This window comes from Budorcas taxicolor, chromosome 5, assembly GCF_023091745.1.
Source record: "Budorcas taxicolor isolate Tak-1 chromosome 5, Takin1.1, whole genome shotgun sequence".
Lineage (NCBI taxonomy): Eukaryota > Metazoa > Chordata > Mammalia > Artiodactyla > Bovidae > Budorcas > Budorcas taxicolor.
The window spans coordinates 46,572,697-46,586,745 of record NC_068914.1 but is presented as its reverse complement, the minus strand read 5'-3'; the positions used below and the strand labels follow the sequence as shown (position 1 = coordinate 46,586,745).

The following is a 14,049-nucleotide window of genomic DNA, read 5'->3' as shown; positions in this document are numbered from 1 at the left end:
AACACGCACGGGCGAACTCCTCGCCAAAAACAGTATCTCTCAGCTTCTGGATCACTCCTAGCTTTATATAATCTGCATTTAGGCATGACGTTTCTCTATTAAAGTGAGGGCATTAATATTAATAAGTTAATAGTCATCCTTACAGCTTCCCAAACTAAAAATCTCAACTTCTCCCTTCTTTCACCTCCACATATCCAATCAATAGCAAACTCTAGCACTAAATATTCCTCCAACACTTCTCTCCTGTCGCTCGCCTAGTTCATGTCACCATTAACTCCTCCAGATGACTGGAACAACCTGCTAACATGACTGACAGGACCCTTCACTCTATGGCCTTCACTCAGCTCTCTGACCTCCTCTTTCAATCTGGTGTCCTCCCCTCTCCCACTGTGCAGACCTGTGGTTCTGACCTGCCCTGCTCCATGGTTACAGCATGCTGTATGCTCTTCCCTCTGCTCTAAGTATCTCCTTCCCTTTCCTGCTAATGTTCACTCACTTGTCAGGTTTCAACCTAAACACTACCTCCTCCACAAAGCCTTCCCTGATACCTACCCAACTCCCCATCTGAAGTACCGTTCCTCCCTTCCTTGTACTTCCTCCATCTTAGTTCTTGAGTTTTACTGCTATTTACTGATCAGCCACCTTCTACAGACCATAAACTCACAGATATCCAGAACATGCCTGTTTTGTTCACTTCTAATATTAAAACAGCCAGCACAGTGCTCAGAACATAGTAGATATCAAAAATGTATTTGTGGAGAGTGAAAGTGAGAAAAACTATGTGCGCACAAACACACCTACATAAATAAATTTAAGACACAAGATTTTTGGAAAGTGAGAACACCCTAACTTCCACATTTAGAATAATTTTATAAAGGCCTTAAAGTTGCCTGACTTAAATCTGTAACATTACAAACGAAACTATTAAAGAGAAACTACGTAAAAGGTAAAATTGGTAAATACATAACCCATTAACTATTGATGTATCATCATGCATTTAAATGTGTATTAAAACTACTGGACCATTTTTTTCTTTAAAGCAGTAATAAGGTGATACACTGCAGACCCAAATTACTAAACTGGCAAACTGTTATTCATTCATCCAAAATAGCCAGCATTCCAGAAAGAACAAAGCTGCTTGTCCCCTAATATGCACATGGGTCATTGATATCCAACAACAAGTGAAAATAGTTTGCCTTGGGACCAACACAACAATCCAGTTTCAGTAGGCAGAAAATAATTTGATACTTACTCACATAATGCCACATATTTTTCAAGAGAGTCAATGAGTAGTTTGCTGTCTCCTTGATGAAAGTGCAGAGCAGGGAGAACGACGTCATCCTTTAGACAGAATACCAAATATGACCAGCCCATACCCTCTTTGTTTTGCTTGATTGATTTCAGGTCTGTCAAACTGAACAGGAATGACCATTTGCTTTTCCCATTTCTATGACTTGGAGCATCTTAAAAACAAGAAAGTGGGGCAAAATATTTTTGTTCACCTTTTTAAAAGGTACTGACAGCACTCTTCACAACTGCCTAACAGAAATCTGCTGAACCTAGGGAACGACTGCAGCATTCCTATTACCATGGCTTCCACCTGTACTAGAAATGGCAACAAACATTTTCTTTAAAGAACAGCCTTTAAAATAGTTATCTTACTGCATACAAATTTGAAAAAAATGCTATCCTTATTTAAAATATCAGCTTTGCCCCAAAATGATAGTGGCTTTAGAAGCAGGTAGGCTGGATTCAAACTGCAACACCACCATCTTACTAACTGAATGATTTGGGGCAAATAATTGAATCTCTCTGAGCCTTAGTTTCTTCATCTGTATAATGGAGATAATTATACTTACCTCCGAGTGTTATTCTAAGAATTAAAAAGATAATACTTGTCAACTAACTACTATGGTGTCAAGCATATAGCAAATAATAAATATTCATCCTCCCCACTTCCCTCAAAAACAAATCAAATAATGCACTTCAACAGTGCATTTAAAACAAAAACCAACCTTTATTCCTCACATCCTTTTGCAATTATTTTTAGCAGACTACACTGAGTGAAGGTAAAAGTATGCCAATATAAAAAGTAACACTGGAGTGAATACACAGACTAACATTTGCAAAAACCCACAAAACAGTGGGAAATTGAAGATGAAAAGGTAATCAAGTTGTGAATGCTTCAAAAAGAATGAATACATTCAATATCACTGCTAAAATCAACCTTTTACTAAATTAAGACCTCAGTTCAAATCAAACTATAGCTATGTAAAATAAAGCATTTCCTAGTATTTGGGCTCTTTAGAGAGTCTTAAAATCCTAGGTTTGTGAATAATTATCATAATCAATAACAAGCGATTTAAAGATTATCTATTTAAATAAAATGTAAAGAACAAAGGAAAAAATGCTATCCAATACTTATAATTAATTTCTTATCTAAAAATGTCATTTTAACATTTTAACTCAGATCTTAAGCAGGAAAGCTTCTGAAATCTTAAAAATCCCTTTCTTGAATGTAATTTCAAAGAAGTGTCATACTATCCTGTTATTGAAAATTGTCACTAATTCTGTCCCAACACTATCAATTCCACAAAGATAAACCACATAGATAATATCTGCTTACAGAACTTAAATTAATCAAAGGGTAGATCAGTCGGTACTGACCTGAATGTATGTCGCCTTCTTTTACAGTCAGGAACATTACAGCTCCGTCACCTCCATCAAGATCTCCTAAACTGACACAGAGGAATCTACACCTTACAGAAACCTCTACTTGCAGGGAATGCAGACACCATCACTCTTTCACGGACATGTGATCAAGTGATACCTTTAACAAGTATCAGTGAAAGAAAGTCCAGAAAGGCTAAAGTAACTTATCTATGCAGTGACCTGCTGACTTCCTGTTCAGATGGTGAACTCATACCCAAGGTTGATAACAGATTTAGTACTATGTGCCCACTTTACTACATCATGTTTCACTGGAATTTATATTACAGTGCTCATAACATCATTACAGAAGAACAGCAAAGTGAGAACAATTCTAGAATTCCAACATGCGTCACCTACATATGAATGTATCTGGACTACCTATAAAGGATTCATACTACTAGATTATCTACAAAGACAAAGATATTTTCAAAGCAAAACAACAGTGAGAAACTAGATACAATTTTTAAATTAAGTTCTTAAATTACACAAAAAGTATTTAATCCAAAGTAATGCAAGAATATCATATGAAGAATATTAAATAATATATGCAGACTATACGAACTATCAGAAGTTTGTGCACACTCCCAAAGTAAAAATTTTATACAGATTTTCTCTCATTAATGGAAGAGAAACACATTACATACTAAATACAACAGAAAATGCCTCACACATTTTCTCACTTGAAGTTCTGATAAACGATGAAAGAAACAAGTCAATTCTAGAAGTCCCTTTACTAGAGTGTAAGTTTCCTAAAAACAAGAACTTAATTCTGTTCACAGCTATATGCCCAGTGCTTAGAAAAGTGACTAGCACATAGTAGGTATTCAAAGGTGTGTTAAAAAGAATAACAACTTAGTACCAAGTCAACAGAAAAGTAATGTGCAATCTGGTCTACCAACGCAAGCTAGCCAGAACTAGAAATTGTAACAGAAGAAAACTAACAGAACCCAAGAGTTAACCCAAAATTTCCTTCTTTCTCCTTAGAGAAAGGTAAATAAAACTAATTAGTTCTGATGAACCTACCATGTTACCAAATACATGTAAAAAATACCTCCAACACACTGACATGGGAAAACTGGGTACAACAGTGGAAAAGTGAATAAAATATTAAGTTTCTGTTTGCCTTAAACAGAATTAACATGAAGGTCATGACATTTTACTTGAATAGGTTTCCAGAACATCATGGCAGTCTGTTGTTCTGGAAAGATGTATTTTCAAAATATTTGATCTAAAATATAAAAACAAAGACTTAGCAATATATTTCCTAAGAAATATAAACTTTAAAAAAGTTTCCAATAGTCAATTTTTTTAAGGTTTGCCCCAACTTTTCCTCTGTAAATTACACAAAAAAAGTTTAAAAATATGAAGGTTATAATAATAAAATTAAAAATTTTATTTGAAAAACTGCTTTTCAAAAACGAACAAAAATTTAATGGCCTAATTTTTAATTCTGAAACATTAAGATTAGAAAATGTCTTAAGAAGCAGTTTTTATGAAACATGACTGGATGAGGCTAAGTCGAGGATAAGATGAGATGGAATGGGAAGAAATGGACTACATGTACTTCATTAACTCCTTGTTCTGTTAAATAGGTACATGTGTTTGCACACTGGGCCATACTGTGCAATATATTTCTTACTGCTATCATAAAATTTTTTAAGTAGTGGAGAGAACAGAGAAAAAGAAAACGTGTCCTTAACTTTTAACAATTACTAAATAAAGGCTCTTTACAAGCCATCATACAGTGCCAAGATATACAAGCAGTATTTATGTCTATTTCTTGCTAAGCTATGCAGTACGCTGTTACACAGACATTCTCAACTCTGAACACTAAAATCACCAGGAAAACTTCTGAAAAATACAGATACCTGGGCTCCATCTCCAGAGGATGATTTAATTTGCTAGATGAAACCCAAGCACTGGCACTTTGATTTTTGGTTTTTTGCCATGCAGCGCAGCAGCAGGATCCAGGACCTTAGTTCCCCAACCAGGGATCAAGCCTGTGCCCTGCAGTGGGAGCAGAGTCTTCCAACCACTGAACCACCACGGAAGTGCCAACCGGTAGTTTTTTTAAAAGCTTAACTTCCCCATGTGATTTCAATGCACAGCCAAAGTTAAAAACCATTAATCTAAAAAGATGTTTACTGTCAGATATTTTTCTCAAACATGTAATGCTTCCTTTATGAAATTCTGAAAATTCACTCATTTTGCCCATTTCTGTAACTTTTTCATTTTCAAGGATTTCGCAATAATATTAGGCAGCAAAAAATAGCAATTCACATAAACCAATTCTGAAGGTCTGATCTAGAGAAGTTAAAGATCTCTCAAATGCTAAATATACTAAAATTCTGCGGTTTTCTTTGCATAACTTGGCTCTTTCTTGAGGTTTCAACCCACTCATTAGGACTACTCTATTTCTATACGAGAAAGCTAGCCCTAGCTCATAGGTTTCCCAGATGGCGTTAGTGGTAAAGAACCCCGGCCAACGCAGGAGATGTAAGAGAAGTGGGTTCGATCCCTAGGTTGGGAGGATCCCCTGGAGAAGAAAATGGCAACCCACTCTAGTATTCTTGTCTGAAGAATCCCACGGACAGAGAAGCCTGGCAGGCTACAGTCCATGGGGTCATGAGAGGAGGACCCGCCTTAGTGACTAAACCACCATGCACATATGCATTTTTTTTTTGGCATTCCTATTCTACAGGGAAGGTTCTTATCAGAACAACATAAAAATGTTATGACAGAAAAACCACAGGATTTTAGTATATTTAGCATGTGAGGGATTTTTAACTTCTCTAGATTAAACCTTCAGGGTTGGTTTATGTGAATTGCTATTTTTTGTTTGCCTAATACATGCATGAGCTGATTGTTAAAAAAAAGCTGTGATTTACTATTTATTTCTTAATTGCTACTGTTCCCAAGAAATGATACAATACAAAGTGTAACTACTGTATGTGAGAATGATTCCCCAGGCCATACATGAAAATCAATTTTACTTATATTAACAGAGCAATACATATATTAAACATAGCAATAATATTCTTGTAAACCTTGGCTAGCCTTTTTGACTATGGTAAAATGCTGATAAATCCTAAATTCAGACCAAAATCATTAAAAGATCAAATATCCTATTAGTTATAAAATACAAAGAAATCAAAACAAACAAAAAAAAAATGTAACTTTAATTTAGAGTGTTTAGTATTTTTTAGAGACCTCCAGTAAGCTGGCCACATCACAGACAGGCTAGCGAGCTTGTATCTGGGATAGTATATGTATGTGTTCTACCGGACTGCTGGCTTGGCTCTTTCTTTTTATCTACAGGTAGACAGTCACCACACAGCAAACATAAATTTATATATAAAGGAGAATAGTCACTGAACATATATATAAAGGGGAGATTGCAATGAGCTGTGATGATCCCAGTAAACACTGAAATTAGAACGATATGGTGTAGTGGTATCCTCCATCTCCCCCTGGTGCTTTAGGATGAAATAACATGACTTTTTAAAAATTCTACAGGATTATGAAAAATGTACATGAGAGACAACCAAAGCAATTTTTAGTGTTTCTATTTTATGCCATTAATAACTTAAACAGAACAAGTACTTTATGAAGTCACAACCAAGGCAACAAAAAAATGATAAAGGAATAAAAACATAATATAAAGAATAAACATAAAGGAATAAAAACATAATATACATATTAATCAAAGCACCAAATCATCCTTCCTCTAAGAAGCATGAAACCATTTTCTCTGCACTTTTGTTTATACCGTAGCAAATCAGTTTAAGATTTCAAAAGACTGAAGTCATACCTCCATTAGTATGTGGTTTCTTTTTAAATGACACTGTATTAACCATGTCCCACTCTGCTTCGTAACTGTTCAGATGTTCTGCTACTCGATGAGCTCTTTCTTTTGGGGCCTGGGTCCATTCTACAACTGAGCTGGAGTCCTAAAATAATTATAACATATAAAATATTTAGGGACTAAGACTAGAATTTCAATCAATAATGTCTTTTTTCTATATAAATTAAGTTTGTAGGTTGTGGCAGACATCACTGGTGGGAAAACTGAACACTATTTCCTATCCTTTCTCCCTTGTTCAAGTTAACAAAAAAAGAAAAGCGTGTCCAGACTCTCCTGCAAATAGAGTTATCAGTGAAATATAAGCTAAGTCAACAGTAGGCCTTGGGAATGCTTTGATTTTCCTAATAAAAGCCTTATCCCTTTGCCCCTACTTCCTGCTTTCAATGCAGCTATGTTGGTAAAAATGTAACAGCCACCTTACAGCCATAGAGAAAAAGCAAGAAAAACATTGCAAAGAACTCCAAACCTTCAGAATTCTGGTTATTTGAGGAAAACAGCCAACAGCAGCCACTTATTGAAGTCATAATCACTGGTTGCTATATTTCTCTTATCAAAATTACCTAAAAGCTACAAATAACATATCTACGTGTTTAGTCCTAAAGAACTTTGTTTTAAAAAAGACTAAAACAAAAAAACAACCAAAAACCTAAAAAAAAAAGTCTAAAATGCAACATTAATAATTTGACTAAATCAAAAAATTTAACTTCTAGTCAACAAAAGATACTACACACAAGTTAATAATAAGCAAAACTTGTGAAATCTTTCTAAAATACATAGAAGATGACAGCAAAACATCCAGAATATAAAAATAACCCCTACCAATGTACTTAGAAATCAACAAATATCAAAAGAGAAAAGGAAATGGCATGAACAAGCAAATCAAAGAAGAAACATGAAGAGACAAAGAAACAACTTCAGAAACAAAGAGAAGCAAGATGAATTTCAGCTTTTATGCTTTCAATTAAAAAACAAAAACACAGAAGACAGTGTGAGGAAATGCTATCTCACGCTGTTGATAACAGGGATAGTAAGTGCTGACTGAAATGAAAATTGAGTCATATTTATTAAATTTAAAATATGCATATTTCACAATAACTTTATCTACAGTAAGAAATACACATGTATACAAAGAGGCAGATATAAGAATTCTCATCATAACATTGCTTGTGAAAGTGAAAAGCTGAAAATATCTTATTATCCATCAGTGAAAGAGTAAGTAAATAAACTAGGGGTAGCCAATAAAATGCTATGCAGAAGTTTAAAGATTGATATCTGTTCATGTGTATTTATGTTCAATATGTAAAAGTAAATAAAAGGAAATCTTGAAACAATATATGCAGTGTAACAACTGCATGGAACACACATAATGAGAAACACACTAGAGAAAACCAGGGAAGATGGAGGAATGAATGGATACAGACAGCTACACAGATAAGGTGGGAAATGTGTACTGATAAAAGTCTGGAAAGATACACAATAAACAGGGACAGATGAGGGATGGGGTTCTAGTCAAGAAGGGCTTCAACTTTCTGTTATTTGAATTTTTACAATGTGTAATTCTTTTCAAAAATGGAAAAAAGATTTTATAGGAACAGGAATATATTATAAAAAATAGAAACAGACTGAAGAATAGGGCAGAAAAAAACTGAATGAATGAAATTATAAAGTGGAGTGCTTTTTCCTCAGAGTCCTTCCACAAATGTCACTTCTCAGGGCATCCTCCTTGTTTGCCCAATTTAAAAAATGCAACCTTTACCACCATCACTACTAATAAAGAGGAAAGCTAAGCAGCACTTACAGAATCCAACCGCACCCGAAGGCTTGGACCTGGTAAATCAGTACTTCTGGAAACTAGGATAAAGGTCAAACTGAAAAAAGGACTACTAACAAAAGTCCAGAGGCTGGAAAAGGTAAAACAGATAAGCAAAGAGATAATACACTGAAAACAGGACAATGAATCAAAAGTTCACCAAATGAGTGGCAAGACTACCAGCTCTCTTCCTCCACTCAGTTCCAGAACAGTAAAACCCAGTTTTCCCTCTTCAGGCAGAAACCTGTAGACTCTTCTCTGACAAATGACCAGCCCAAGAAAAAAGACCCAGGATTCAACATTAGGAATTCCCCAAGGAAACAGCCTAGCCAGGTCACCCTGAGTCCCAACTATCAACAAACCTATCCATACACTGAGAGTTATGATCAGTTTTTTGTATGTGCTGTTTATTAGCACCACAATACAAAGATCACCAAACAAAGGCAAGTGTCTACATAAATGATAAAAGTCTAAATCAAACAGGGGGAAAGATAGTGAATTAGAGAAAGTGGACTATATACAGAAATGAAAACATCTAAAAAATTATCCTTAAATTCCTCAGAAACAAGGGAATCATGGATGAATAACATCCATGAAGAACAAAATACAATTCTTCTTTTAAAGGGGGAAAGGGAACAAAGAAAGCTGAGCACTGAAGAATTGACACTTTTGAACTGTGTTGTTGGAGAAGACTCTTGAGAGTCCCTTGGACTGCAAGGAGATCCAACCAGTCCATCCTAAAGGAGATCAGTCTGGGGTGTTCACTGGAAGGACTGATGCTGAAGCTGAAACTCCAATACTTTGGCCACCTTATGCGAAGAGTTGACTCATTGGAAAAGACCCTGATGGTGGGAGGGGTTGGGGGCAGGAGGAGAAGGGGACAACAGAGGTTGAGATGGCTGGATGGCATCACCGACGTGATGGACATGAGTTTGGGTAAACTCCGGGAGTTAGTGATGGACAGGGAGGCCTGGCGTGCTGCGATTCATGGGGTCACAAAGAGTTGGACATGACTGAGCGACTGAACTGAACTGAACAAGATGCATTCAAAATTTAAAAAACAGCAAAGATGAAAATGGTTCCAGACGAATTGAAACATAAGACTAAAGAAATTTCCTAGAAAATAACATACACATATACAAAGAATTATAAAATAGTAAAGTATTAAAATACTATAGGACCGATATAAAACATATAAAGGATTCCAGAAAGAAAGAAAGTAGAAAACGGACAGGAAGAAGAAACCACCACTAAAACAATTCAAGAACATTTTCTAAAAACTAAAAGATACAAGTTTTCACATTAAAAAGGCCTATCAAGCACCCACACAGAGGATAAAAAGGACCACAAGGGCACACTTCCATGACATCTACAATACTAGAAACAAAAAGCTAATTCTAAGAACTTCTAAAGAGGAAAAAATATAGCAAGGATCAGGATTCAAATACATTAGACTTAACATCAATAAAGGAAATAAGTGAAATGTAAAGATAGTAACTTCCAAAAATATGGGGGTAATTTTCAAATTATAATTCTACACCAGCCAGTCATTAATTCAGAATTGATAGCTCAACCCAAATGTTCATAGAGGAATAAAAAAAGTCTGAAAACAGAGATGTTTTTGGTCTCATACATGCTTTTTCTCAGGAAGCACTGGAAGTGTACCAAAACTAGAGAGTAAACCAAAAGAGAAGACAGCACAGGAGACAGGAAACAGGAAACAGGGATTAAAATATGGGAGAGAGGCAAAAGGAACCCCCGGGATAATTGCTGCACAGCAAACCAAAGACCAGCCAGTTCAGAAGGAACTGGGAAGAAAATTCTGCAAGAAATGTCTCTAAGAAGGTAAAATTAGATCGTCTATATGATTAATACTTTTAGAAGAAACGTGGACAACTGAGCCATAGATTCAAGGTGAGTTAAGAGATAAGACAGAGCTAAACCCCTACCTTCCACAGCGAGAACTCAACACGTTAGACACGGAAAATATAAATTAATCCAACTATCCCATTCCTAGGTTTTCAAGGAAAGTATGTCCACACAGAAATCTGAACCTGATCATGCACAGTAGCATTATTTATATTAGCCTGAAGATGGAAACAACCCAAATATTCATCAACTGATGAATGAATAGACAAAATATGGCACATATCCATAAACACAGTATTATTCAGCAAAAAGAAAAAAAAGGAAAGAACAGATAGGTGCTAGAACATGGATGAACCTTGAAAACATTATGCTACATGAAAGCAGCCAGTCACAAAAAACTACATATTATATGATTCCATTCAGATAAAATGTCCACAATAAGCAAATCCTCAGAGACAGACAGTAAATTAATGAATGAAGAGTATTAGAGTTAAGTGGGAATGAGAGGTGACTACTTTTTTGGCATAGAAATGTTTTGAAGTTGGTTATTGGTGATGGTTATACAATTCTGTAAATATACTAACGAAACTGAATTATGTCCTTTAAAAGAGTGAACTTTATGGTATATGAATTATATCTTAATAAAGCTTTATTTAAAAATGTCATTCCTTTAGTCATTTATTTCTTCCTTAAATACCTTTCCAGCATAGAGAATATTAGAAGAATCTAATGCATCATCCAATGGTCTCCAGTCCACTATTACTTCAGCATCCTAGAAAAAGAAATTATTAACCACATTTACTCTTCAGCAATATCTTATTTTTCAGTCACCTATAGTTAATTCCCTGAACCAAAAGTGAAATTTTTGGGGGGGGCTGTACCACAAGGCATGCAGGACCTTAGTTTCCTGACCAGGCATTGAACCTGTGCCCTTTGCAGTAGAAGCTCAGATTCTTAACTACGGGACTACCAGGGAAGCCCCCAAAATGAATTTTTAACCTCTTAAATTTATTAGCACCTTAATATGCATATCATATGTAAACAATCACTATTTGACAACAAACAATATGCAAATTTCTAAATTCCAATTTTCATTATAAAAATTTATATTACCATAACTTTTACATAGTAAATTTTAAAATATTCCATGCCATTTTACTGACTTATCTGAAGAATTTTATTTCTAACATCACTTTCATGTTAAATTTACAACCACTGTTCAATTATATAATTTTATATGTGAAATTCAAACTTGCTGATAATGTCCCAATTATTATTAATTCAAATAATTGTTTTTAAAAATTTATTTAAACAATTGTTAAATAAAGTCATTTACTAGAAACATACCTTTTCTAAAACACGTAATATTCCTGAAATCAAGCTGTCCTGGTCACTGGTCTTTCCCGAAGATGAGTGAATATAAACCCCTTCCTGTTCATATATAATCTGAAACAGCAAAAATAAGATTAATCAAACCATTTTTATGCAGTACTATTTCAACATTTGTCTTAAAATATTTGAGATTTTTTTCTATAATGCCTGAACCAAGTTTTTTGTTATTTCATATAAAAGTATATTATCTTAAAAATACTACTGAGACTTAAACACACTTCAAACATAAACTAGAAAGGAATTTGCTTTGTTACACATGCAAGTCTGGTGATATGTAATCACTATCTTGATATTCTCCTTAGACAAAGACGTCAGGCTAATTGTTATATGACACTATATGCAAATTTCACATAACATATACATTTTTAACAAACAATAAGCAAAGTATTGGGTTCAACCCGAAAATATTAAAAATAAGAACATGAAATATAATGGGAAACTAATGATTTTTAACTATTTCCATAACAGCATATGTTTTTACTGTAAGTTTATTTTGGTGTGCTTTTGTAGCACAATGGCCTAGAAATTCATGGAATAGCATGGGACGATCAAAAATAATGAGGCCTTCTTGGGATGATCAGAACTAGTTTAAGCTAATAAACACTTGCTGAGTGCCTCTATATGTAAAAGCATATAAAAAGGTAAGTATAAGACTATGATAGGCTTCCCTGGTGCCTCAGATGGTGAAGAATCCACCCACAAGGCAGGAGACCTGGGTCTGATCCCTGGGTTGGGAAGAACCCCTGGAGGAGGGCAGGGCAACCCACTCCAGTATTCTTGCCTGGAGAATCCCCAACGGACAGAGGAGACTGGTTGGCTACAGTCCATGGGGTCGCAAAGAGATGGACACGACTGAGTGACGAAGCACACAAGACACGGTCCCAGTACAATGTCCTACAGGAACATAGGGGATAAGTTAATTCCTAGGTAAATTGAAATGTTTATAAAGTGAAATCTTATTTGCTAAAAGCATTATCTGATATAGTAAGATTCTATTTCTGGGACCCATTTCAAACCGTCAAAAGTTACTTTTCATTATGAAAATAAGTAAAAAGAAAATAAAATAGTCACTCCCAGACCTAAGTAATTTTGACATAAGTTTGGAATAGTCTACTTTCTATTTATGTAGACATTTTATCAATACAATCACACTATTCAAAATAGCATTTGTTGTCGTTGTTCAGCCACCCAGTTGTATCGGATTCTTTGCAAACCCATGGACTGCAGCACACCAGGACTCCCTGTCCCTCACCATCTAATGAAGTTTGCCCAAGTTTATGTCCATTGCATTGGTGATGCCATCCAGCCATCTCATCCTCTGACACCCTCTTCTTCTATCCTCAATCTTTCCCAGTCTCAGGGACTTTTCCAATGAGCCGGCTATTCGCATCAGATGATCAAAATCCTGAAATTCCAGCTTCAGCATTGGTCCTTCCAACAAGTTTTCAGAACTGATTTCCCTTAAGATTGACTGGTTTGATCTCCTTGCTATCCAAGCGACTTTCAGGGGTCATTTCCAACACCACAGTCCGAAGGCATCAATTCTTTGGGGTCCTGCCTCTACAGTCCAGCTCTTACAACCATACATGATCACTGGGAAGACCACAGTCATGATTATACGGACCTTTGTCAGCAGGGTAATATCTCTGCTTTTCAATACATTGTCTAGGTTTGTCAGTTTTCCTGCCAAGAAGCAACCATCTTCAGATTTCATGGCTGCAGTCACTGTCGCAGTGATTCTGTTTGGGGAACTGAGATCTGCAAGTTGTGTAGTGAGGCCAAAAAAAGAATCTGATCCTCTGACAATAGCATGAAGATGATATTTCTTCATTAAACTCACAGTGAATTGATTCCTGAGGAGGATGAGACTGCCACAGGACATTCTGCTTCCTCCATTTACCAATGGTAATGATTAATACTTGAAAAGCTATCTCTAAGCTTGTTTGATATGAAAAATTATTTTGTAACCGGGAACAATTATGATTTTCATCTAAGATAATATTCAATACTTTTAGTAAAACATGCTTCCAATTTCCTTACTCTGGTTTTATTAATAAATTCTAATATAAAAAGAAAGATTCAAATGCTACTATTGGCCATGTAATATTTTTACTATTCATTACTTTACAAAGTATTTCTACATTATCACATTTGATCCTCACAATTCTATTAGATACATGTTATCACTTCCACTTTGCCACTGAGGGAAAAAAAATGCAAAGAAGTAATTTTTTTTTTTTTTGGTCATGCAGCATGCAGGATCCCAGTTCCGTGACCAGGGACCACACCCATGTCGCCCACAGTGGAAGCACAGAGACTGAACACTGGGCCACCAGGCAAGTCCCAGAAGTGATCTGATCGAAGTTCTGCTATTACTCTACTTTGGCCGCCTGATGAGAAG

General features: G+C 35.5%; 1 protein-coding gene across 2 annotated transcripts in view; it reads right to left on the bottom strand.

Annotated features, from left to right (window-relative positions):
- TBC1D15 (TBC1 domain family member 15) overlaps positions 1-14,049 on the bottom strand; it is a 71,512-nt gene that overhangs the window by 42,076 nt on the left and 15,387 nt on the right. The window contains exons 2-5 of one of the 2 annotated variants that reach the window (XM_052639596.1): positions 11,604-11,702; positions 10,954-11,028; positions 6,524-6,662; positions 1,253-1,463 (exon numbers count right to left, since the gene is read on the bottom strand). In XM_052639596.1, the coding sequence (XP_052495556.1) occupies positions 1,253-1,463; positions 6,524-6,569 (257 nt within the window). In that variant the 5' untranslated portion in view covers positions 6,570-6,662; positions 10,954-11,028; positions 11,604-11,702. Of the gene's footprint in view, positions 1-1,252; positions 1,464-6,523; positions 6,663-10,953; positions 11,029-11,603; positions 11,703-14,049 lie in introns of those variants that run through there. The other variant, XM_052639594.1, reaches the window with a different exon arrangement.